Raw genomic sequence first — 22,843 nt, 5'->3', positions numbered from 1 at the left:
GAGTGATCTCAGAGAAGGACATGGAGTATTGTCTACAGCTTGTTGCAGAGGCAGCGACTGGGCGGGATGAGAGAATGGTTGTAATAAGTCAGGAAGCACACAGACGGGCGAAATCAAATGCAACCGATCTCGACAGATTCCCACCCATGATGACGGGCGGTACCGCGAAGCCCCTGTCGCCCTCGCCTGGACAAACGAAACCCCCTCCGTTTGGTCTGCGAACATTTGTTTGCAGAAGGACCAGTGGCAGCAGGCAAAAGCCCTACTACGGAGAGATGAAGGAGTTGGTAAAAGACGAGATTGAAGTAAGTCCCGAGCAGATGAAACCTGGCCACCTCTGCTGGGCCAAGTTTACAAGCATGCTAGACGTTCAGCTTGTCTGGATCCGCGCATCAGACGCCATACTATGTACTAGTAATCGCACAGCAACTTTGGTGACGGTTGAAAAGGACTGGATTGAAGTCCTCGAACAGGCCGCAAAGGGGTTTAGCAACGGACCGGTCGTATTTGAGCTGCATCCAATACACTCTCATCAAGCGTTGCTCGCAGATCATGCCCGCAGTCCGCAGCATACGAATCAGGACACCAATTCAGGGGGCAACGCAATCCCCGAAACGCTGGTTATTCCGAGGCTGGAGAGAAACCTTTGTGTATGTGGTAAGATGGTAAGCGGAAGGAGAGGAGCAGTCGCCTGCGGAAACCCCACGTGTGCGAGGGATTTCCACATGGCTTGCGTTGGAATGCAAAGGCGTGAGATGATGCATTGGCAGTGTCCCGATTGTTGTTCTTCATCTTGATTTTCTGGCGGTGGTTGAGAAGGAGAACCAGACCAGACCAGACCAGACCAAACAGAGAGATCCAACAGACTTGGACACTGCTGTGCTGCAAGTGCTGCAAGAATTAGCGGCATGCGCTTCACGCAGACTAGCCTCTCGGGCTGAGAATGACTAGATAACCAGGGAGCATCAGCTAGCTCTGTAAGATATCACGTTGGCTGCATCCCCTCAGGAGTTCGTGGAAGCGATCGATATCCATACAAGAAAGTTAGCTGTGTATGTACTGATACGGACCGCCGTCGTATACTAGCTTCACCGTACGTGTCCATAACTGCGAAAAGACAGTACATATATCGTGTAAGGGGGTCCTTATCAAAGAAACCTGCTACGAGTAGGTAGATCGATGTCGTCTACTATCTGACCTTCCCTCGGCATCATCGGGGACCCGTTATGGAGAGGTGAACTCGAGATGGTGATGTGGAAAAAAAAAGATGGATTCGTTCAAACTTAATGCTCATAAATGAATATTCATGCGCAGCTGCCAGACCTTGCAACTCCCATGCTCTTTCGCTCCTACGCTCAGATTGCAGCAAAACAAAAAAGGTTGTCTGCTACAGAAGCATATTACAAAAACAAGAAAACAAAAAACATTACGAATATGTACACAGATCTCCACTAGCGCACATTCAGTGCAGCTGAAGTCTGGATGGACCAGGGGAGACAAGGCTCCGTTCAAAGCAGCGCTAGTCCTTCAATGTGGCCTCGTCGAGGTCCGGACTAGGCGGAACAACAATCGTCGTAGGTGTTGGCAGGGGACTGTCATCCGAAAGCCTCTTCTCCTCACTGTCCTCGTCAATCTCAATGATGATGGGCGCTTGAGCAGACCCATTCGCTTCGTCGGTCTCTTCAGCAATCGTGGTCGAGGCACGACCATCGCCTTGATCGGCGCTCCCAGCCACGTTCCTGCGTCTTGCTCTTCTACGTGAACGTTCGTCATCTGCGCTTTCCCTTCTGCGTCGAACCCGTAGAGTATTGTCCTGGGGATCAGCAGGTTCAGCGTCACCACGAAGACCTTGCAGCAAGGAGGCAGCACGGTCTGCTATGTCTTCGCCTTCTGAGACACCACCTTCCGTTGCAGGTGCTGGCTCTGAGTCATTCGTCTTGCTGGGTTTAAGCAGCTCGTCAGGGCTGGTCTGAGGTTCGTCAGTATTCTCCCCAGTCTCCGGGATTTGCTGGCCAGATGCCACGCGGATTTGATGTTTATCCTTGAGGCGAGCACGTCTTCGGCGTTCACGAGTGTCTCGCGATTGAGGAGCCGCCGCCCGGAGCTTCTCGAGCAGAGAGTCCATGGCGCCTGTTGAGGGCGACGGACTGAGATCACCATTGGTGCTGGTGCTTGCAGGCGTGCCGCCGGCCTTGAGCTGCTTGCGACGCATGTTCTCCTCGTTGCGACGCCATTGTTCTTCCAGAATCATGTTCTTCTCGTGCGATTTCTGTTTCATGTTAGTTAGCAAGCGTTGTCAAAACATGTCAGCCTCGAAAAGTGCCCACCTTGTATTCTTGCAAGAAATTAGCCAGCTTGCCGAAGAACTCTCTCCTGGCGTTCTCATCCTTGTTGTCGTCACCGAAGAAGGTGAGAATGTCGTCAAACACTCTCTTCATCTCATCAAGATAAAGCTGCATCTGTTCGGCTTTCCTTCTAGCCTCCTTCATGCTTCTTTGCACGATCTGTGAGACCCTGTCCTCGGGGTGAAATCTCTTCGGGTCTGACAGGTTGCCGCTGTCCAAGCTCATCTGTACATTGCCAATATTGTCAATGTACCTCTTTGCGTCGGCCTGTAGTTGTTCAATATTGACTTTTTGTGTGGTTAACACCCCAGAGATGTCTTCGTAGAAACCTTCATATTGTGGGTATTGCTTGCGCACAACACGTTCCACGTAATCAAGAAGTGTCGACTCGTTGTCCTTGTCCTTGACCATGCCAAGACGAGCGAGCGAAGAGAGCTTGAAACCAACAGCCTGTTTGTTGGAGTCGTTCATGTAGTTTCCAATATCCAAAATCAGTCCAAAAACCGGCATGAGCTTGACGGAATCGCGCAGAGACTCCGAGACGGTCACAACGTTTTTCAACTTATTGGAAATCTCGTCGTACTCGGCTTCATAGTTCCGCGTCAATGCAAGCGCTCGCATCCTTGCTTTCCAATAGTGATGCAGTTCATAGGCAGTGTACAGATAGATCTGATCTTCCCGAGTGAGCTCGGTTGGGTCCGATTCTCGCTCGGCTTTGAGCGCGTCAGCTCCGTTCCAGTCTTTTGAATAAGAAGCCATAGCTTTGGCCACGTTATCGGGTATCGTGCAGAGACTTTCATGTTGCAGGAAGTCCATGACATTGCCATTATCCAGAATTTCGCGGTCGCAGTGAATGATCATGCGGACGATGTCCTCGGCCTCGGCGTTAGCGAATTTAGCAAGACTGATTTGCATCATGTGCATAAGATCTCTGCTGATCACTTGCTTCTTGTCACTCTTATTCTTTCCATTAGATTTGCCGATTTGTCTGATCTCCTTGGCCATGAACAGCTTCTCAATCTCGTCAAGAATGCCCTTCTTGGACAACTCCTGATACTTTTCTTCTTTCTGCTCAAAAGTGGGAGCGTTCAAGCCCCACATCGTTCTGTCCGTATCATCGACCTTTTCCCAGTGAAGTGCCTTCAGCTTCTTCTTCGGCCGAGGTCCAGTGGCGCTTATGCCAGAACCAGAAGCATTGTATACCTGTCTAGGCAGAAAGCCGCCACGCATCTGGCCAGGAAGAGGAGGTGCACCTGGTGGCGGAGGCGCTGGTGGCCCTCGCATCCCTGGCGGAGGAGGTGGCGGTGGTGGTGCGGCACCATTGAAACCAGGCATCGGCGGAGGCGGCGGCGGAGGGGCGCCACCTCCAAATCCAGGCATAGGCGGTGGGGGCGGGGGAGCGGCATTCGAGAACCCAGGCATAGGGGGAGGCGGGGGCGGCGCGGCACCATCGAAGCTCGCCCCGGGCAATGGGGGCGCAGGGGGAGCGGGTGGTGCTATCGGCCCATCGAAGGCATCTTTGGGAGGCACATCGGGAGCATCTGTGCTGATCGGAGTCCTAGGACTCTGACTCTCCAGACTGGGATGACTTGGACCTGTGGTAACTCCATCGCCCTCATCGTCGCTGCCATCCACACGTTGTGCTTTGCGCTGCAGTTCGGCGAGCATACCTTGCTGAGCTTGAGCAACGTTCGAAGGTACCTTGGGCCGCTTGAACTCGACAAGTCGAGGCTTCTCATACACGGCGTCATCATTCTGTAGCTCTTCGTCCATGTCATCCTCCGCGTCCTCGTCCACCTTTCTAGCAATTGGCTTGCGAGGTATGCCACTCTTCGCTCTGGTGACTTGGCCAAGGTATGGCATATGTGCGCCAAGACCATCGGGCTCCATCCCAGCTCCCTCCATCTTCTCACGTAGCTCTCGTAACTTGTCACTGGGATTGACCTGCTGCCAGACCTTACCCTCCAGCTTCGCTTGAGTCTTTGCACGTTCTAACTGCATCTCGAGACGATCCATAAGCCTCTCGCGATCCAAAATGCCCTTCAATTGTGCTGGGTCTGTGTGCTCGCCATTCTTGCCCTCCTTGTTGGAGTGCGAAGCAGCGATATCTTGTGCATCACGCAACATAAGATACAGCTCTCGTGTCTCGAGCTCTTGTCGTTGTAGATCTTGCGCTCGTATTCTTTGGAGGTCACCAAGCTCAGACTTGAGTGCATCTGCTTGCCGTGACTGGAGATCAATCACAGCTGCTTGCTCGTCAACTTGCTTCTGTAATTTCGCAACAAGACCTTCTGCACCCAATTCAACCTGCGATTTCATCTCGTCGCGCTCGGCAATCGCAGCGTCTGCTATCAGCTTGGCTTCATGGGCGGCTTCCCGTGCTTGTCGTGCCTCTGAGTCCGTATGCAGCTTGTCCATCAATGACTGCACAGAAAAGTTGAGAGACTGCTTGAGATCCATGTCTGGTAACCTTCGATCCATGGCCACATACGAGAGCATGCTTTCCACAAGTTGAAAGAGCTTCAATCGATCCTCGCCCTCGTTGTCTCGGATGAGCAGCAGATGTTGTAGCGCAGACAGAAAGTAGTCGCCTTCTTTGCTTCCTGCTAATCGGTGCTGGATGGCTTCTACGATCTGCACGGGGTCATTGAGATCCTTACCCTCGCCTTCCATGCTATCATGCATCGAATTGCCATCTCGTTCCAGGAGATCTTCGTAATCGATCGCTTCGTTTGTTCGATATCGTTCGACTTGCTTGTCGATAACCTCGTACTGGAAGTCCTCCATTTTGACTAATATCCGTTTGACGCCGCACGCCACAAATTGTGCTCGAATATGACATCTCAATTGTAAATCACGCTCGGGCGCGTCCACGATCGAGTTCAGGAGAAACAGAGATGCGACAGCATACTCCATCAGCAGGTTCTCCATACCGATGCCTCCACTCCGAACCTCGTCAGATGCTCCAACAAGAGAGCCCATCTTGCCTCGACCATCGATAGTGACTTCAACAATTCGCATCCAAGCATCAAATCGTCCATTTTCATTTTGAGCTGCCTTGAGATGGTCCAAAGCTTGCAATACTTTGAGGTGACCTGCGCCATCTGACCAGTGGCACAAAAATGTAAGCAATTCGGATACCAGTTTTCTCGTGTTTAGGCGAGGTGAAGTCAGCGAGCTCGCCAACGACATGACGATGCTATCATGCTGAAGAGCATTGTCGGCGCCATATTTGTTGTTCATCAACGCCTTCAGACACTTGACGATGTCGTACTCGCGGTCCATGTCCTTCTCGGTAAGCACACCACCATTAGGAGTCGGCCCAGACGCTGTCCTTCGGTTGAGTTTCCCGAGTAGATTCGTCAGGGCGATTTGCCCTTGTGCTTCCACAAATGCCTTCACCCACGCGATGGGTTGCGTTCGCAGGCTGACCGACAAGCTCTGCAATTGCTTGGGATTGATCGAGTTGTCCAGAATCCTCCTAACATACCATTCCGGGCTTCCCTCTTCGTCCATACGGGCTATGTCAAATCCTTGGATACTTGTCATGGTGTTACGCGACATGTGCTTCCGCTTCTGCTCTCCTTGCCATTCTGCCAATCGGTCTTGGTATACCAGTGTCCACTTCTTGCTTATGGGGTATGCTTCCATTTGTCGACGGGCTTGTTCTGGCAAGCTCTTCCATCCTCGCTTCAGCATCAGTTCCAGAAACTCTTTCTCAATGATCCTGTCATCGTTGGGCTTTTGCATCAGAAAGCCTTCGGGACTAAAGGACATTGTGCTCGTATGAGCGGATGGATTTGATACGTTCAAGTATTGGTGGCTTCGCTCCCTGTCGCGCGATGAGTGTGTAGCTTGGAACATCCGCTCGTGTTCGGGTTGATAGCCTGGATTAAAGGACGATGTGCTGCCATTCCCATACTGATACTGCCGCCGATCGTATGACGAGTTGCTCCGTATGCTTCCATGGTCGCTTGAGTTCCGCGATGGGGCATAGCTGTTGAGAGTGGAAGTTTCTGGGTCGTGCTGCCTCAAGCTCCTACTACTGCTGCCATGCGTTGGGGGTCTAGGTGCCGCCATAGAGCCCGTATCAATGACGGGATACTGGTGAAAATCACCACCGCCCTTATTTAGATGATGGGGCAGTGGCTCTCGGCGCGACACCGGTCTATCGCCATGCTCAACATGCAAGGGCGGACGATCTGGCCGCATTGTATCGTATGGTATACTCGTGATGACTCCAGCCTGCATGTTGATGCCATCGTGCGAACTGCCCTGCTTCGCATACTCCTCTTGATCGAGTGTCGAACTCGAGCTGCGGTGCGAATGTCGCGATGCGGTCTCGGGCATGGGAGGTGCATCTCCTTTGTCCTTCTTGCTCCGGTGAAAGAAGGACTTGCTGCCGCCGTTGGACGACTGGCGCGAGGACTTGTCGCTGGAGAACATTGTCTCTGTGGCGCTCCACTGCCAACTTATCTCTCGCCTCGCCAGGCTCCGTGGGTTCTTGCTCCGCCAAAGCGCTCAAGGCGCGCGCAGTTGCGCTGACCCCAGCCAGTGTGCGTATTGTCTGTTGTATACTCTGTGCTCGTTGACGCCTTTCCGCAATCGCCCTTTCACCTCATACCCTCTCCAGTGCTCGTTGCGGTCGTCCGGAGATACTGAGCCACTCTGGCCAGCAGTCAACCGGCGAGTTTCCCGTCCTCCAAGCAGTCTCGTTGCTATGCCTGCGTCGAGATTCGAAAGGCTGCAGTATCATTCAGAATGCTGCAGACGTGGTGTGGTAGGTTCGGAGCCCTGTAATCCAGGTTCCAGATGTGAGTCGTGGCAGGCAAGCAGGTAGGTACGGAGGTATGGTAGTCTAACGGCTCGAGCGTGATGATGGATGGGAACGGACCACTCGAACACTCCCTCCTGAACGCGGAGGAGCGCTTGGCGCGTTCTATAGAACCGAACTCAATACCTTCGCCGACTCGCCGAGTTCTGTGACACAAACGCCCACACGAGGGCTAGGTACCTTGACAGTTCGGGACGCTGAACATGCTCATATCGTAGGCGTGTGCTACATGTATCTATCTATCATCTTTCATCGCTTGCTCGAGCGAAAAAGTGGGCATGTGAACACACCGTTCTACCGGAGTTGCGCCAAAGGTTTAAATTGCGAACCCAGTACACCTGTGTTGACTGTAGGAGCCTAGGAGGCTACCTCCGTAGGAGGTAGGCTCCAGGCTTCAGGCTTCAGGCTTCAGGCTCCCGCAGGCTGAATCGGACTCCCTGGTCCATGTAAACTTCACACTGTTGACAAGCTCACTCGGCGATCTCTGATCTGTCACTCGCTCTTCGCGATCACAGCACACACATGATCGGACCTATCCTCACTTTGTGCGGCAGATCAGCAGCCTGAGAACGTAGAATTGACCACCTCCTGACTTCGTAGATTCACCCAGGAGTTAGGACCATCTGTTTTGATATAGCAAATTACTCGAAGTTCTGGGGCAGCGAGTGGCGCAGACAGGTTCAGCCTCTGACAAGGGCGTACGACATTTGGTGGTAATTCTGATTCTATGGAGCAAATGAAGAGATGTAGTACTGAAAGATTTGTCAGCAAATAGACGTAGAATGTTGCACGAACAATCGGAAAGCTTACCGTGAGCACATCTTCACTTCCACCAGGCTCATCTCGTTCGAGATAGACGTACAGAATAAGAGCATGCTCGTCCACGAAGCACGCAATAACTCTGCCATTCATGCGCCCGACACTCAATACACGACCCCAGTCTCGACCTTCGACACGGACGGTCGCCCATCCTTCTTCACCCTGTCCAGAAGAATTCCCAAGTGCTTTCATTCTGGTGCTGGGGTGATTGGCAATTCCTTCCACGCCACCTTCAACTTGCGAAGGATCAAGTTCTGGAATTTCGAGGCCAGTCCAAAGACTGCTGATACGCATTGCGTCGGTGTTGAGAGTAAGTCGTAGACAGCCATGCATATTAGCACTGATTTCGAGCTTCGGTCCAGCCACAGCACTGTTGAAGCCGCTTCTGGTGCCTCTCGCAGACAGAGCTAGCTTGGTGAAGCGATCACTGATGCCCTTGAGCTGCATCAGATTCGGCAGGGTAATGTGTACTTCTGGTGGCCTACATTTTGGTTCATGCAGTCCATCCACTGAAGCTGGCGCAAGTACACGGATGGGGATGTCCTGTGTGACCACCGTCTCGCGATCTTGTCTGGCACCAAAAAACTCCACATCCTCCTGGTCGCCAGAAGCGGTGTTTGCGTGACCATTAGGCATTGGCGCACTGCTGTTCATGGCCTGAGTAGAGATTGTAAGCGATAATAGTGGCACATTGTCCTTTTTGGTCAGACGAATGCTGGCAGATGTGGCATGCACAGCACTCTTCAGTGCTCGCTGTAGTGGCGCAAGCGGTAGTTCGAGATTGATAGTATTTCCCTCGGCCGCAGACTGTATACTGTAGGTCTCAAAGATTGTGTCTATAGCCAGGACTGACCACACTTGCGTGCCTGACTCCGGAATGACTGTGAATCGTATGTCCTTTTCGTCGAGCCTGAGCCAAGCAATGTTACCGAGAGAAGCCAGCGAGGCCGTGAATTTGCTGAAAGTATGGACATTCTGCATACTCGCCCTGAAACGCATCTTGGATGTGATCGTTCAACGTGTGACAGATAATGCCTTAAATCTCATCGTGGTTATCGCATGTGCGCATGTGTACAGTACCAGGCAATACAATGCCAACGCGTCTTCTCAAGCGAGGCTTGAGCACATGTAGCTGCTCACTTTCTCTTGGCGGACTGGGTGATAGTCGCTCACCATTGCGAGGTGGAAGTTGAACGGGTGGTGTACCTACTTGCCTACCCAGACCAGAATCCCAGATCTCATGTGTCTTATGTAAGCAAGTAAGATCTGGCTGCAGCAGGGATGGTCCAGCGGTACCCTGCAGCGACGCTACGCTAGGAAGTAGGTGCAGATCCCTGCTTGTCGCTTCCACCTCCCAGGTTGTCATCATTCCTTGAGGGCAACAACACTGCCCCAGGGACATCTCACGATACCTGACTCTGCCACACATATGCTGTCACTGTCATCGCACCAACCCTTCTAGTGCGCCCACACTGTCACGACGAGAGATATGGCGGGCACCAAGCGACGCTCCTCGCGACAGACCGCGATACGCCGGCGCTCTGTCTATCTCGACCCGGAAACCGACGACGAATTCGAAGCCGACAGAGACGATGATTACCAACCCGCCGAATTGGTCGACGTTGTACAGGAACCCGCGCTGAAGAAGCGCAAGGCCAGCAACCGGCGCCAACCACAGACCCGCAGCAAGGCAGCCAAGACGAGGCAGACGACTTTGAAGAGGGTGTTCAGCGTTGGGAAGGCGAGACAGCCAAACAAGGAAGAGGCAAAGAGGACCTTTGATGGGCCAAGCGATGGGAAGATTCCGAAGTGGACTTCACTCCCTCATGCTATCTTGAAGCAGATCTTCACTTATGCTGCTGGCGACACTCAAACATGGGTGCGCGCCTCTCATGATAACGCCGCATGGCTGAAGTTATCGGCGGCACGAGTGTGCCGAGCATTCTCTGTTCCCGCTCTCGAAGCATTCTACCAGTCGCCAGGCATTTACAACACGCAATATCCACATCAGCTATTGGACCTGCTGCGCACACCGGACGATCAACGGTATATCAATTACAACGTGAAGGTGCAGAGGCTGAATATCGATCTTCGAAACCTGGCCTACACTGCACATGGCCGACCAGTGTTTGACCTGCTCCAGTTGATCCCCGAACTGCCACAACTGCAGCACATGGAGTTGCTGCACCAGAACTATGAGAAGCCATATCGGCCACGAGCTCAGCCCAAGTGGACAATACAGCCTCACGAATTGATCAGGTCGATGGAGCAGCGAGGGATTCATCTGCGCACGTGGCGCTGGAGCCGTGAAACCATTCCGAAGAGTGCACTCGCAGCCAATGTGTCACTTGATCTGTACGAAAAGATCTCGAGGGCTCACGACAGTAGCGCGTTTGCTTATCTAAAACGGCTGGTGGTGACAGGCTTCAACGTGGATGATAGCTTGGAGCCTGGCATACCTGACTCGGATGGCCAAGGTAGTTCTGCGGCCGCTCCTCCTGGTCTCGCCACATCCATCGCCAAATTGCCATCACTCACAGATCTCACTTTCATTTCATGCGATATCATCATGGAGAAGTTCTTACAGCGACTACCCACGAATCTGCAACGCCTCGAGCTCAGCAATTGCCTTGAGATAACTAGCGACATGCTTCGAGAGTTCTTCACTACTTCTGGCTCTCAGCTCAGAGAACTTGAGCTCAACAACAATGCAGCTCTGAACCTCAGCTTTACGCAGGATCTCAAGGAGAAGTGCCCGCGCCTCGAAAGACTGAAGCTGGACTTACAGTTGTACAGTGAGCGTGAAACCACGAATGATGCAATTGAGCTCTATGACGAGCTGTTGCCAGAGGGCGAGACTGCAAGCTGGCCATCCACATTGCGGCACCTTGAGATCCTGGAAGCCCAGAAGTGGTCTCCAGAGTCAGCACAGGACTTCTTCCGCACGCTCGTTGACAATGCAGACCAACTTCCAGACTTACGTACTCTCATCATTCATGCGCACATTGACATTCCCTGGCGCGATCGCGTAGGATTTCGCGATCAGTGGATTGAGCGACTACGGCGGGTGTACAAGCGCCCACATGAAGAACCCAACAAGCAGCTCGGCTCGCTCAAGCAGTTTTCGATGTCCAGAGAGAGCTCCTCACACCAGATCAAAGTGCACAGCGGTGAGACGGACGAGCTCGGCAGAGGTGTACCTGACGATGATCGACGTCCCCGTCGTAGAACGGTCATGCACGTGCAGGTCTCGCCACACCGACCAAGCGCCGACACGGTCTACTTTCCTGCGCCTGACATGCCACCGGAGCCGAGGAGTACGAGACCTCAGCGTCGCAGCAAGCTTGTCGCTGAGAGCCGGATTGTCACACGCTCGGAGACGCAAGCGCCTGCGCGAGAGTCCGGTACAGATTCGGAACAGGAAGATGAGAGCGGAGCAGAGGATTGGCGTAAGATACCGGAGAAATTCTGTCAGAGCTTATGCGATATCGTCGATATTCGAATTGACAACCAGCGTCCTCGCGAAACACAGTTCAGGGAGGAGGACTTTCTTGATGCTGAAGCCAGTGGAGATGATGATTGGCATGAAGGTGCAGAGGACGAAGAGGAAGGATACGCCTGGTAGTGCGGTTGGGCTCTAGGTTGGAACGGCGGAATGAGGACGCAGGTATGTCCATCGAGAGGTTTGGACGATTGACCCGCTTGCATGTTTGGCTCGCGTGTCATCAGCATGAAAATCAATAGCGACGCGGTCTGGGTCGGTGGCTATGAGAGAAGCGGAAAAGAACGATTGAACAGGTGACTAGGAGGTACAGACATCTGTATACCGTATGCCGTAGATATGACTCGGCAGCTCGGGCGGCTCGTACTTCTCCGTGACGGAGGGCCAAAGTGGTCCAGGGCCGTGAATAATTACACCTCATATATCAGGTAGCCCTCAATGCTTCTCTATCGCAGTATACCTTATGCTTGTAGTAGTAGCAGTAGTAGGTGGTGTATATCGGTCCTACGTGAGTATGCATATGTAGCACCTACGCATATATCGCCCCTACCTACGCTTACGGTATACCTTATGTATTTATGGCCCTTGACCACTTTGGCTTTCCGTCATCTGTGCCGATTCCCCGGCTGAACCCTTCACGCTTTCACTTCTCTGGCCCTGTCCTGTCCCTGTCCTGTCCCTACAAATTGGAATACAAAACATTGCGAAAGGTGACAGGTTGATGAAAGGCATACTGCGCGCCGCGGGGAATGCGAAGCTCCATCGATACTCGCAGATTCCTGCTGTATACCAACAACACTGTCACTACACATTCGGCAGCACAGACTGGCCGCATCCTTCGCGCACCACCACTTCTCTTTCCAGGAGGCCGCCGCTTCATGCAACGCCACGAGGTCTGGCCGCCTTTGCATCAAACTTGACGTATCATGAGCCGACCATATATGCATTATCTACCGCCTCAGGCCGAGCTGCCATCGCCGTAATCCGGGTCTCTGGACCAGCATGTCTGCACATTTATGCTGCACTATGTCCTGGCAAGAAGGCGCCGAGACCGCGTGTCGCGACGGTACGATCACTCTATGAGCCTGGCAAGACACCTTCGCCTGCCAATGTGCTCGATTCCAGTGCCTTGATTCTGCATTTCGAAGGTCCTGGAAGTGCTACTGGCGAGGACATACTAGAGTTGCACGTTCATGGCGGCCCGGCCATCGTCAAGGCCGTGCTTGCTGCTATCTCTAGATGTGGCACTGCAGAGTCTGGAGTCATTCGCTATGCAGAGCCTGGCGAGTTTACAAGAAGAGCATTTATGAACGGCCGGCTCGGTCTCACCCAGGTTGAGGCGTTAGGAGACACTCTAGCTGCTGATACTGAACAGCAAAGACGACTGTCTGTTCGAGGCACTACGGGAAAGCTTTCTGTACAATACGAGACTTGGAGGCAAAGGCTGTTATACGCACGTGGAGAGCTGGAAGCGCTCATCGACTTCAGTGAAGATCAGCACTTCGATGAAAGTCCTGCAGAGCTCATGCTTTCGGTAGCAGAACAAGTCAAAGTTCTCCAAGCATCGCTGCAGGTGCATGTCCGTAATGCTGTCCGAGGAGAGCTTCTACGCCATGGCATCAATGTGTCTCTGCTGGGCGCACCCAACACTGGGAAGAGCTCTCTGTTGAACAGAATTGTGGGCCGTGAAGCTGCGATAGTGAGCAATGAAGCCGGTACAACACGTGACGTTGTGGAGATTGGCCTCGATTTGGGAGGATACTTTTGTCGATTTGGCGATACCGCCGGTCTGCGAAAGGCGATCGAGGGACATGCTGAATCCGCCGAGAAAATTAGTCGCATTGAGCAAGAAGGTATGCGGCGAGCGAAAATCAGGGCAGAGGAAAGTGATCTGGTGGTTGTCATGTTCAGCTTTGAAAAGACAAGCGATGGCAGTGTTGTGCTTAACCTAGACGACGAAGTGTGCGAGGTAGCAGATCTCTTGCTGACAAGGAAGAAGAATGTCGTGGTGGCCGTCAACAAGACAGACTTGACGAGTGGAAATCCTACTGTGTGCGAAGATGTAAGACAGCGCATCTGCCAGAGGATGCCGAGCCTGGAGACAAGCTCGGTATACTTCTTCTCATGTCTAGATACAGCTGGGGAGCATGACGGCGTTCAATCCTTCCTCCAAGGTCTTGTCCAAGAATTTGCAATGCTCACGGCAGCTCTTTCGCCAGAGACCGGTGCTGATGCATACGACCAAGACTCATCCGTGTGGCAAGAGTCTCTCGGTGCCTCGGAAAGGCATCGCATGCTATTGGACCAGTGCATCCAAAATCTCCAGGCTTTCCTTATGGAAGCTCAAGAAGACACCACCTCTGGATCATTCGAAGCAAGCGGAGAGGCCGACATCGTACTTGCCGCAGAGCATCTACGCGCCGCAGCGAACTGTCTCGCCAAAATCACGGGAAAAGGAGAAGCTGGAGATGTTGAAGAAGTACTCGGTGTCGTATTCGAGAAATTTTGCGTGGGAAAATGAAATTCGTTATGGTCATTCGTCTTCGTTCACCATGCCCCACGATTTACGTTGGGCTGGGGACGCCTTGCATCTCCATTGGCCGCAAATGGGACACATCTGATGCGAAACTCACTCGTCTGGGCCTGTCCTTCTCTCCACGGACCGAATTTCCCACCGTGAGTGGACTGACCGGGCTTGAACGTTCTTCAATACCCGACTCGGAGCTATCCTCCTCGTGTCGGATGAGAGTGGGCACCGTAGGCGACGAGATTCTATTGGGATCGTGCCGCTCCATCCCAGCAATTGTCGGTATGCTGCCCTGCTGTGGTTCCTCCGGCAACTCATGAACCTCGCCATCGCATTTGAGGCGTGCGTTGTCTCTGGATGGTCTCGAGAAGTTCAGAGGCGTCGGTACCAGCTTCTGATCAGACCTGGCCGGCGGAAGTTCAACGATGCTCGTATCTGCTAATTCCGCCTTGGGCAGATCTGCCATAGTTGGTCGATACGTGGGCAACGAAGTATTGGCTTGTCCTGGCAGAAGCGTCCGCGGCAGTTCATGCCACGGTCTCGTCGTGTATCCCAGCTCGCTCGGCTGAGTCTTGTTGTTGTCCGCGAGTCCGAGCCTTTCGTGTCGCATCGCCTCGAACGAACCCGATTTCATGAACTCGACGATTTCGTGTTCCTCGTCGCCACCTCCTCGTAGATGCGCTTTCAGGACTTGCGCATTCCTCTTATTCCGTTTGTGTCGCCGTACCAGTGAGCAGGCCACCGCTGCGCAAACGAATACAGATATCACAATCACCGTGGCCACGATGATAGTGACGATGGTTTTCGAAGGACCCTTTGTCAATTTCGCCATCGTGTCTTGTGGATTCTTTCTTCTCTCGTTTTTTGCACTGAAAATCTGATGATGACAGTAGTACAGGTAAAGGTAGGTATGTATTCAACAAAATAAAAGACTGGGTGTGCGCCCAACTACTACTGAACCTCACGAGTACAGTAGTAGCAAGAGGTAGTCTGGGGTACATGTACGTGCGTGCGCGTACTACTTTATCAACTACACCCAGTTAACTACCTTACTGCCCAGTGCTCACGACGCAAATACATGGATGGGTCAGTTGGGAAAAAAAGTGATGTCAGAATCACCCAGGTCAACCTTGAAGCCATGCTCGGGTTTGAAAGATACATAGGTATACCTAGCTCTTGACCTCTTGCCCGGTCTTCCAAGACTTCCCATCATCATCAACAACATCAGCCTCCTCCTCCTCCTCTCAATGCTGATGCTGATGATGATGATGATTGAATGGTGGCGGAGTCCCCGGGGGGAAGCCTTGGCATCGTGACAGGGGGGCAGGTGAATGTCAAAGTACAAGGCTACCTACAAGCTACAAGCTACAAGCTACAAGCTACAAGCTACAAGCTCCGAATCTGGTATTATCACTGGTCCGGATCACGATGGACGAGACACGGGGCGGAACAAGTCTTGCACGACAGGACGACGACGACGACAACACATGTTCGCCAAGATGTAAGTAAGTAAGCACGTGTTTGCTTTTTTCTTTTTCTGCAGATCGAGGTATATGTGAATCGTAGCTGTTGTTGTTGTCGTCGTACCTTATGATAGTTGATTTCGACCACCAGTTTCAGAGTTCACTCACTATATTGTCTTCTTCCTTGTGATCCTCCTCCTCCTCCTCCTCCTCTCCCCTAGTAGGGAGAGAGTGCCGGACTCCTTTTTTTGAATCGGTAATAATCTAGCCAATATATTGGAACAGCAGACAGACGCCATTTTTAGAAGATGCGTCCAACCCAGATAACAGGGCTCGCCCCTGTTTGGGCTTCTACGGAGTATATACAGACGCGGAACGCTGCTTGTAGGTTTCCGTTGTTGGCGCACGTCAGTGGTAGACTAGGAGTAAAATCAACCTAATACATGTACAGTATCTGGGAGTAAGTAGCTGTCTCGTAGGCTAAGATGTATGCATATATGTATACTGCATGCGAAAAAATCTCGTGTTAAGAAGGTTGATGTTAGTATAGTGTACCTGCCGCATCAACAATTAAATATCTGTCTAGTAGATGTTTTTGTAAAAAGACCAAAAACTTGTGATTTGATACCGTACCCTCTCTATCTCTCTCTATCCCCTACAAATAAATACCTCAACTCTATAAAAGAAAAAAGTCTGATCCCACACGCCCTGTAGCAATATATACCCCTTTTCACAGAAAAGAGAAACGAAATAAACAATACCAAAAGAAAAGGCAAGTCGACGCGGGAATCTCGGTTCCTCTGCGCTATAAACAGAACGAGGTCGCGAACTGCTCCGAACTACCTAGCCCGTAACAGAGCGGCTGCTTCCGCCTGCTTGCTCCTGCCTTTTCCTTTGTCCTCCGAGCTTCTTCATCTTCTACTACCTACAAGAGGTATGGTATGGTATGGTATGGTGCATTTTTCGTCAACTGTTCCAACTTCATTCATTTATTCATTCATTCACCCAGCTCTTTCGTTTCCCCATGGGCACGACATCCAGAGATGCTGTCACTGCTCGTCGAGACGGGATCGGAGGCGGCGGGGTGTGATATCAAATCTCTCTTCTGTAAGACGCGTCAAAACGCGACACAATTGGCGACTAGGCACATTACCTAGTCAGCTCATCATCAGCAAAGGTGTGCCTAGGTAGGTACAAGTAGGTATGTACGAAAGCGGAAAGGAGGTAGGTAGTGTCAAGTTTTGCTGGTGGCATAAAAAAAAAGGTATCTTCTTCTTTCTTCTTCTTCTCCTGCAGACGCTAAATACTCGTTACACAGAACTCATTATATGGCATTATCTTTTCTCCGAGAGAGACAGAGAGACGGAAATCTCTATGCCCTCAGGCGCTGACCGTAAGCCTTGGTGGCATAGTCTCCCTTGTGGCAGATCAAGTCCTCTGGTCGGTAGTTCTGGCGTCCACTGAAGTACTCGTCCAAAATGGCCTTGGTGCCAGCGGCGTAGCGGGCCTGTGCATCGATGGAGGTACCAGACATGTGAGGCACCATGGCGTTACCACCTCCCCAGGTCGTGTACGAGGCGTATCGGAGTGGGTGGTCCTTGGGTGCGGGCTGTGGGAACCACACATCACCTCCGTATCCACGGAGCTGGCCAGACTTGAGGGCCTCGGCAACATCCTCCTTGACGACAATGGCACCACGTGCCGTGTTAACGAGCCACGAGCCTGTGAAGCGGTCAGCGAATGGTCAATATCATCACGTCTGTTGTTTCCAGTACGAACCCTTCTTCATCTTGCTGATGAGCTCCTTGTTGAACAGACCGCGAGTCTTCTCGTGGAGTGGGCAGTTGATGGTGACCACATCACACTGTGCCAACATATCCTCGAGCTTGTCTACTCGTCGGCAGCCAATCTCCTTCTCCACCTCGGGAGAAAGTGGCTGGTAGTCGTAGTAGAGGAGCTCCTTGCAGTCAAATGCCTTGAGTCTGCGCAGAACACGCTCTCCAATACGGCCCACAGCAACGGTACCGACCGTCTTCCCCTCCAAGTCGTACTCGTTCTTGGCAACAGCGGCAACGTTCCAGTTACCAGAAGCGATCTGCTCGTGAGCTGGAACAAAGTTGCGGACCAGCACGAGAATGGTCATGATGACATGCTCAGCGACGGACACGACGTTGGAGCCCGTGACCTCGGCAACGGTAATACCGCCGTTGGTCTTGTTGGCAGCGTTGAGGTCGACGTGATCGGAACCGATACCCGCAGTGACGGCCAGCTTCAGGTTCTTGGCCTTGGCGAGACGCTCCGCAGTCAAGTAACCGGGGTGGAAACTGTGGGATATAAATGAGCACCATGCAGACAGGTCAAACAAACGGGCCAGAGTCCCTCTTACGGTGTAGTGATGATGACTTCAGCGTCGACGAGCTCCTGGTCGAACTTGCTGTTCTCACCCTCCTTGTCGGAGGTGGTTACCAGCGTGTGGCCCTGGTCCTCAATCCATTTTCTGATACCCAGCTCGTTCTCCGTGGTACCGAGCAGACGAGGCTCCTGAGTCGCGTGCTCGTGGCCCTGATTGGAAATTTTGTGAGTTGAAATTGCTCAATGCAGCTAGCTCATGGGAGGTGGAGAAGAGGTTAGACATACATCGTAGAGAACGAGAAGAACCTTGCCCTGTTGTCGCGAGGTTGCGGTCAGCGTTCTGATGCCTCCGAAGGTTGCTGTCGTCTTGGAGAGCGAAGCTCCACGTTGTGCGAATGCGGTTGTCGCTCTCTGCGAAAGCAGCGAGCTTGCTGGGCGAGCAGCACGGAGGGCAGAGCGTGCAAATACCATGATGAGAGAGGAGAAATGTTCTTTGTTGAAGATTTGATCAACGAGAAGAGCAATGGGTCCGGACACGCGAGCTTAAGTAGCAGGCGTGTAGGTTTTGGGGGTCGAGCGGTTGGTATGCGGAGATAGCCTGTTCGATCAGCACCATGTCAGTGGCTGGCGCAGCCATATAGCCGGCGAAGCTATGTATGGGATCGTCGCCCATTGCGGAGCAACATGCGGGGGAACGTGCCTTGGCTGGGGACTGCGTTCACACACAGATGTTGGTAGTACAGGTAAGGTAGTCAAGTAATGATGGGACGGACTATAATGGGAGCTCCGTCAGAACGAGCTTGCATGCTCTTCTTTTATATATACATATGCAGTGACCTACGACCTCACTAACGCTCAGTCCCGAGCTCAGTACCGTACAGTAGTGGAGCTGGCATGAGAAGGGCGGATGTCATATTGCACTAGGAGGTACTGGATGGATGGCGGTCACGACGCTCGCTCACTCACAGAGTCACAGTGATGATGATGCCGATGATGATGATGATGATGATCCAGGCCCCGCTCGGAAGCCTCTTTTCTTGCATACACACAGAGTCGCGCACCACAGACCGCACCGACTGGACAAGGCCAGGCCATCCGTTCAATGAAAGGCAGAGGCAGGCCTGCTGTAGGCCGTGTAGCCCGGCTTCTTCTGCTCGCTGGTGGGCTGTGGCCCTACCTCCTACCTCCACCTTCTATGGGCTGGTCTGGTCTGGTCTGGTCTGTGAGCGACCTCGTTTAAACCAACGACGGCACGAGCGGGGTTTCCCACGATCGTGTATCACTACATAGGTAAGATACAACTGCACGCGGGCAGGCAGGCAGGTAGTCAGGCGGGTAGGCAGGCTTGTTGAAACAGCAGCAGCCCAGCGTCGAAGGAAGGAAGCATGCGAGCTGGATGTATTGCGGAACATGAAGCTACCTCCTAGCTCCAGTCTCTCATCAAAGAGACTCTTTTTTAAAAACGACAGAAATGGAACGACTCGACGTCCCGCCTTTTTCGCGTAAATGCGCATAATGTGGAGAAAGCTCCCGCCAGCTGCCTGCCTTTGGCACTAAAGTCTTGCCGCATGAGCGGCACGCTGCCGGGTTCCACTTTCACCGCCGCCCGGCAAGTGGATTGGAAGAATGTTAATTGACGCACAGTCAGTCACGTGTTGTCGTTTCAAAGGGGAGAGGGGAAAGGAGAAGGGAAGTTGTGCGGAGAGCGTGCGGGATTTCACTCAGAGCCTTAGAGGTATTATTTGTTATTTTGGTTATTATTGTTATATTCAGGCACAGTATCCCGGAGCAACGGTCCAACGGAGAGGATCCAAGCCATGCTTTTGCTTGATCTTGGTAGTTCGAAGCTCGCGTACGCACTAGGACTACTAGAAGTATTATGAGACTTCAAGAATACAAACTTCGGTGGGCTCTTGTTGAACAACGACGTGCTGTATCGTATGTGCTTCTCAGTATGGCCATACGTATCGGATGCTGGTGTTGTCATCGGGACGCTACCTTATGCGCCTTGCAGGAATTACATGTATCCATGATGACGACCATAGACGGTCGACGACAGCGGCCCGTTTGTGGACAATCACCATCAATCCATCGGACGTCTTAACCGTACGTAGTGCACATTCACCATGACGCTGCCAGCAACGCAAGCCTCTTGTATCGTAACAGTGGAGTGTAGCCTGGAATTCCGCACAACATCCACTCATCACACTGCCCGGGCAATCCGTCCGTATTCGTGAAGCCCACCACATGCAATCGTTGATCATCCCTCAAACCTATGGTAATGTCCGCTCAACTTCCGATCCTGCAGACCAGCAATCCTGCGAAAGAGATGCTGCCTGGGAGCACATATTAATTTTGTCGCCGTGACACGATACAGGCACGGGCTGTAACAGTCAATGATAAGGTGAAGTCGAGGTGGTATTCTAGAGCTGGAAAGCGCAACTTCTCGTATTTGTGTGATGGGGCTACCTTCAGCTTGCGCCACAGAACATGTTCCCGCACATGCGGCACCGACAGAGAGCGCCCGCGTCTCTCGCTCCACCATCACAGTGAGCACACTTCCACGTCTAATAATCGCACATCTCCACACCGCCACCACACGACACCACCATGTCAGGCTACCTGAGTAATCTGCTCACGCACACAACGTCGCGTTACAATTCTCTGCGCCGAACCCTCCTATCCAGCGAAGACGACGGCGATACCGAGGACGACACGCACATCTGCCGCGTGCTTCGCGCTCACTACACAGAGAAAGGGCGGCCGTATCCTCCGTGGCTGCCGGCGGATCCAAAGGAGAAGAAAGCAAATCCCCAACAGCAGTATGCGCAACAAGGAGGCTATGGAAGTTATCTCACGAGCGCAGGTGGCAGGAGTCCATACACAGGTGCAGCAGGTCAAGGCGGGTCTCGACCCAGTTCAACGCTGAGTGACCTGTGGGATCCGCCGTCTGGTGGCCAAAGTACAGCTGCAACACAGCCGCAGAGCTTGCGCAATGCTCGAAGGCCCACGAGTAACCAGCCCGCTGGTGCCAGTAGTACAAACTTGGCTGCTCCGCAAGCGCGACCACTGCCATCGCAGCGCACGGGTAGTTATCAGAGCATGTCCTCCGAGCAGCTGGGTAGTAGGCCAGGCAGTCGTGTGGAGCTGAGCGCGCCCGCCAGCGGTGGTGGAAGTGCACAAGAAAGGCTAAAGGCACGACTATGGGGAGGAAAGGGCAATGCTAGCACTCCAGCTCTGAGCTCTGTCGGCGCGTCAAATCCCTTCGATCAGCCCTCAGGCGGAGGGAATGCCTCTTATGGGGGTGGTGGCGATTCGCGACGCTATGGCAGACAGTGAGCACCACCTCGTATCAGCAAGCAACTTGGGGCACCTCTCCTGGGCTACGAGATGAGTGCAATAGAACAACAGCAGCAGTTTCCTGCAGGCGAAGAGACCAGATTCTCACATCCTTGCAAATTCCCGTGACATTAGAGAAGCCGTGATGTGGTTTCTCGTGCGTTCTCCTTGCAGCTCGATCATCACGTCGATCAGGTATTCACTGACTTTGTGGATACATAGATAATTAAACATGAGCAGAAATCCAACGCAAGCTCTTGAGTCCTCACTCTGTACCTGACCTTATACCTTACCTCTGTTCCAAGCTGGAGTTACTTCCAAGAGACTAGCCACTTCGAGACATAAAGCTGCAGACCCTACCTCAAGGTAACTGTATATATTTACTTCTTCCCACCTCTTTCAATTCGAGAACACAGTCTTCGGCTCGGCAACTGGGAAATGCGGCTTTCCCGACTTCCCTTATCACTTTCTTCTTCAATATTTGCGAGCAAAATTCTCGGCTCGTCGCGTTTTCCCCCCCTTGTTGTGATGTGCTGCTGTTTTGATGCGCGTGATGGGGAAGCTCCATTGCGTGCTCGAGCAAACCAGTCCATACCATTGGCGATCTTCTCTCTAACCACCCGGTTCCCTCCCCCTCCCCCAGAACGTTTGCCAGGCAACGTTTGATGATTGACAGATGAGAATGGCGAAATTTCCCCATGCTGCTGCCCTTGGTAGTTTAGGTGCTTTCGCCATCGAACGTGGTCGTAGCTTGAGAATACCTTGGGTATATATAGGTGCAGACATGTGGTAACTCCTTTCCTTATTTCTTGTCTCGAGCTGTTTCTCTTTCTTGTCTTTTCAACCTCACTCAAACAAACAGGGCAACGAACGAAACACATCTCATCGAGAGAGAGGGAGAGAGAGATAGAGAGAGATCTACCTCACTGCCATCTATCTATCTATCTATCTATCTATCTATCTATCTATCCATCCACCTACTCATCTATCCATCATCATGTCCAACAAGGAGCTACTTCGAGAATATACCGATCCGGCAATCTACAACTCTCACCACGAGCGCTTCGAACGCCTCGGCCTTCCTCACACCCAAGAAGAATGGATTCAACGTGCTGCAGGTATGTCCTTTCATTCATTCAGATGTTTAATAATTTCCTAGTCGAGTTGTTTGTACTCCCCAACATAAAAAAAACATTCGCTCTCATTTTTTTTTAAAAAAAAGCGAGATATCAAGGGAAATCATGAGGCAGAGCTGAGAGCTGAGAGCTGAACAATGGCTGACTGGCTGACTGACTGGGATTTTCAGATGTCGCAGAAATTCTCGGACAAGATGCCGCACAGCGAGATATCGCAAACAAGTCTCCCAAAGCAGAAGTTGCGTTGTTGAAATCTGCGGGATTGCTTAAAGTGTTGGGGCCGAAGAAATATGGGGGTGGAGAACAGGTGAGTTTCGTATTGTGTCTTTCTTTACCTTTGCCTTTGCCTTGCCTATGTACCCATGTAATTTATGCGTCGATTTGTATTCGTGATAGAGAGAGAGAGAGAGAGAGAGAGAGAGAGAGAGAGAGATGTGTATACGTTGGAGGGAGATCTATTTTCCATGCTAACAGTTGATATAAACAACAGAGTTAGGGAACGGCTAATAAGTTATTCGTGAAGTCG

General features: G+C 52.2%; 9 protein-coding genes across 9 annotated transcripts in view; 5 read left to right on the top strand and 4 right to left on the bottom strand.

Moving 5' to 3' along the window:
• The first annotated feature begins 106 nt into the window (after positions 1-106).
• On the top strand, positions 107-873 carry SEPMUDRAFT_147266 (uncharacterized protein). The gene has a single exon (XM_016904189.1). The coding sequence runs from the start codon at positions 147-149 to the stop codon at positions 795-797; it is 651 nt and encodes a 216-aa protein (XP_016763483.1). The 5' UTR covers positions 107-146; the 3' UTR covers positions 798-873.
• Positions 874-1,261: 388 nt separating this feature from the next.
• Positions 1,262-7,120, bottom strand: SEPMUDRAFT_147265 (FH2-domain-containing protein). Its single transcript, XM_016904188.1, has 2 exons — positions 2,328-7,120; positions 1,262-2,269 (listed from the first exon to the last, which is right to left on the bottom strand). Exons 1-2 carry the CDS (start codon positions 6,789-6,791, stop codon positions 1,520-1,522), a joined length of 5,214 nt encoding a protein of 1,737 aa, XP_016763482.1. The 5' UTR covers positions 6,792-7,120; the 3' UTR covers positions 1,262-1,519.
• Positions 7,121-7,371: 251 nt separating this feature from the next.
• Positions 7,372-8,997, bottom strand: SEPMUDRAFT_161560 (Hus1-like protein; the record flags this gene model as incomplete). Its single annotated transcript, XM_016907945.1, has 2 exons — positions 7,372-7,931; positions 7,990-8,997. The coding sequence occupies 2 exons, from the start codon at positions 8,995-8,997 to the stop codon at positions 7,905-7,907; spliced, it is 1,035 nt and encodes a 344-aa protein (XP_016763481.1). The 3' UTR covers positions 7,372-7,904.
• Positions 8,998-9,398: 401 nt separating this feature from the next.
• On the top strand, positions 9,399-11,934 carry SEPMUDRAFT_147263 (uncharacterized protein). Its single transcript, XM_016904187.1, has one exon. The coding sequence runs from the start codon at positions 9,488-9,490 to the stop codon at positions 11,621-11,623; it is 2,136 nt and encodes a 711-aa protein (XP_016763480.1). The 5' UTR covers positions 9,399-9,487; the 3' UTR covers positions 11,624-11,934.
• A 144-nt stretch (positions 11,935-12,078) lies between these two features.
• SEPMUDRAFT_161558 (P-loop containing nucleoside triphosphate hydrolase protein) lies at positions 12,079-14,021 on the top strand (the record flags this gene model as incomplete). Its single annotated transcript, XM_016907944.1, has 2 exons — positions 12,079-12,217; positions 12,394-14,021. The coding sequence occupies 2 exons, from the start codon at positions 12,079-12,081 to the stop codon at positions 14,019-14,021; spliced, it is 1,767 nt and encodes a 588-aa protein (XP_016763479.1).
• A 43-nt stretch (positions 14,022-14,064) lies between these two features.
• Positions 14,065-14,859, bottom strand: SEPMUDRAFT_131063 (uncharacterized protein; the record flags this gene model as incomplete). The annotated part of the gene is made up of 1 exon (XM_016902393.1): positions 14,065-14,859. One exon carries the CDS (start codon positions 14,857-14,859, stop codon positions 14,065-14,067), a length of 795 nt encoding a protein of 264 aa, XP_016763478.1.
• A 1,864-nt stretch (positions 14,860-16,723) lies between these two features.
• SEPMUDRAFT_147261 (NAD-dependent formate dehydrogenase) lies at positions 16,724-18,604 on the bottom strand. Its single transcript, XM_016904186.1, has 5 exons — positions 18,543-18,604; positions 18,128-18,440; positions 17,877-18,052; positions 17,270-17,814; positions 16,724-17,212 (listed from the first exon to the last, which is right to left on the bottom strand). The coding sequence occupies exons 2-5, from the start codon at positions 18,311-18,313 to the stop codon at positions 16,863-16,865; spliced, it is 1,257 nt and encodes a 418-aa protein (XP_016763477.1). The 5' UTR covers positions 18,314-18,440; positions 18,543-18,604; the 3' UTR covers positions 16,724-16,862.
• Positions 18,605-20,440: 1,836 nt separating this feature from the next.
• On the top strand, positions 20,441-21,446 carry SEPMUDRAFT_147260 (uncharacterized protein). The gene has a single exon (XM_016904185.1). The coding sequence runs from the start codon at positions 20,453-20,455 to the stop codon at positions 21,179-21,181; it is 729 nt and encodes a 242-aa protein (XP_016763476.1). The 5' UTR covers positions 20,441-20,452; the 3' UTR covers positions 21,182-21,446.
• Positions 21,447-22,178: 732 nt separating this feature from the next.
• SEPMUDRAFT_39146 (acyl-CoA dehydrogenase NM domain-like protein) overlaps positions 22,179-22,843 on the top strand; it is a gene marked incomplete at both ends in the record, with an annotated part of 3,057 nt that continues 2,392 nt past the window's right edge. The window contains 2 exons of the mRNA XM_016908733.1: positions 22,179-22,299; positions 22,488-22,624. Coding sequence (XP_016763475.1) covers positions 22,179-22,299; positions 22,488-22,624 — 258 coding nt within the window. The remainder of the gene's footprint in view (positions 22,300-22,487; positions 22,625-22,843) is intronic.

This window comes from Sphaerulina musiva, assembly GCF_000320565.1.
Source record: "Sphaerulina musiva SO2202 unplaced genomic scaffold SEPMUscaffold_2, whole genome shotgun sequence".
Taxonomy (NCBI): domain Eukaryota; kingdom Fungi; phylum Ascomycota; class Dothideomycetes; order Mycosphaerellales; family Mycosphaerellaceae; genus Sphaerulina; species Sphaerulina musiva.
This window is presented reverse-complemented; position numbering and strand designations above follow the sequence as displayed.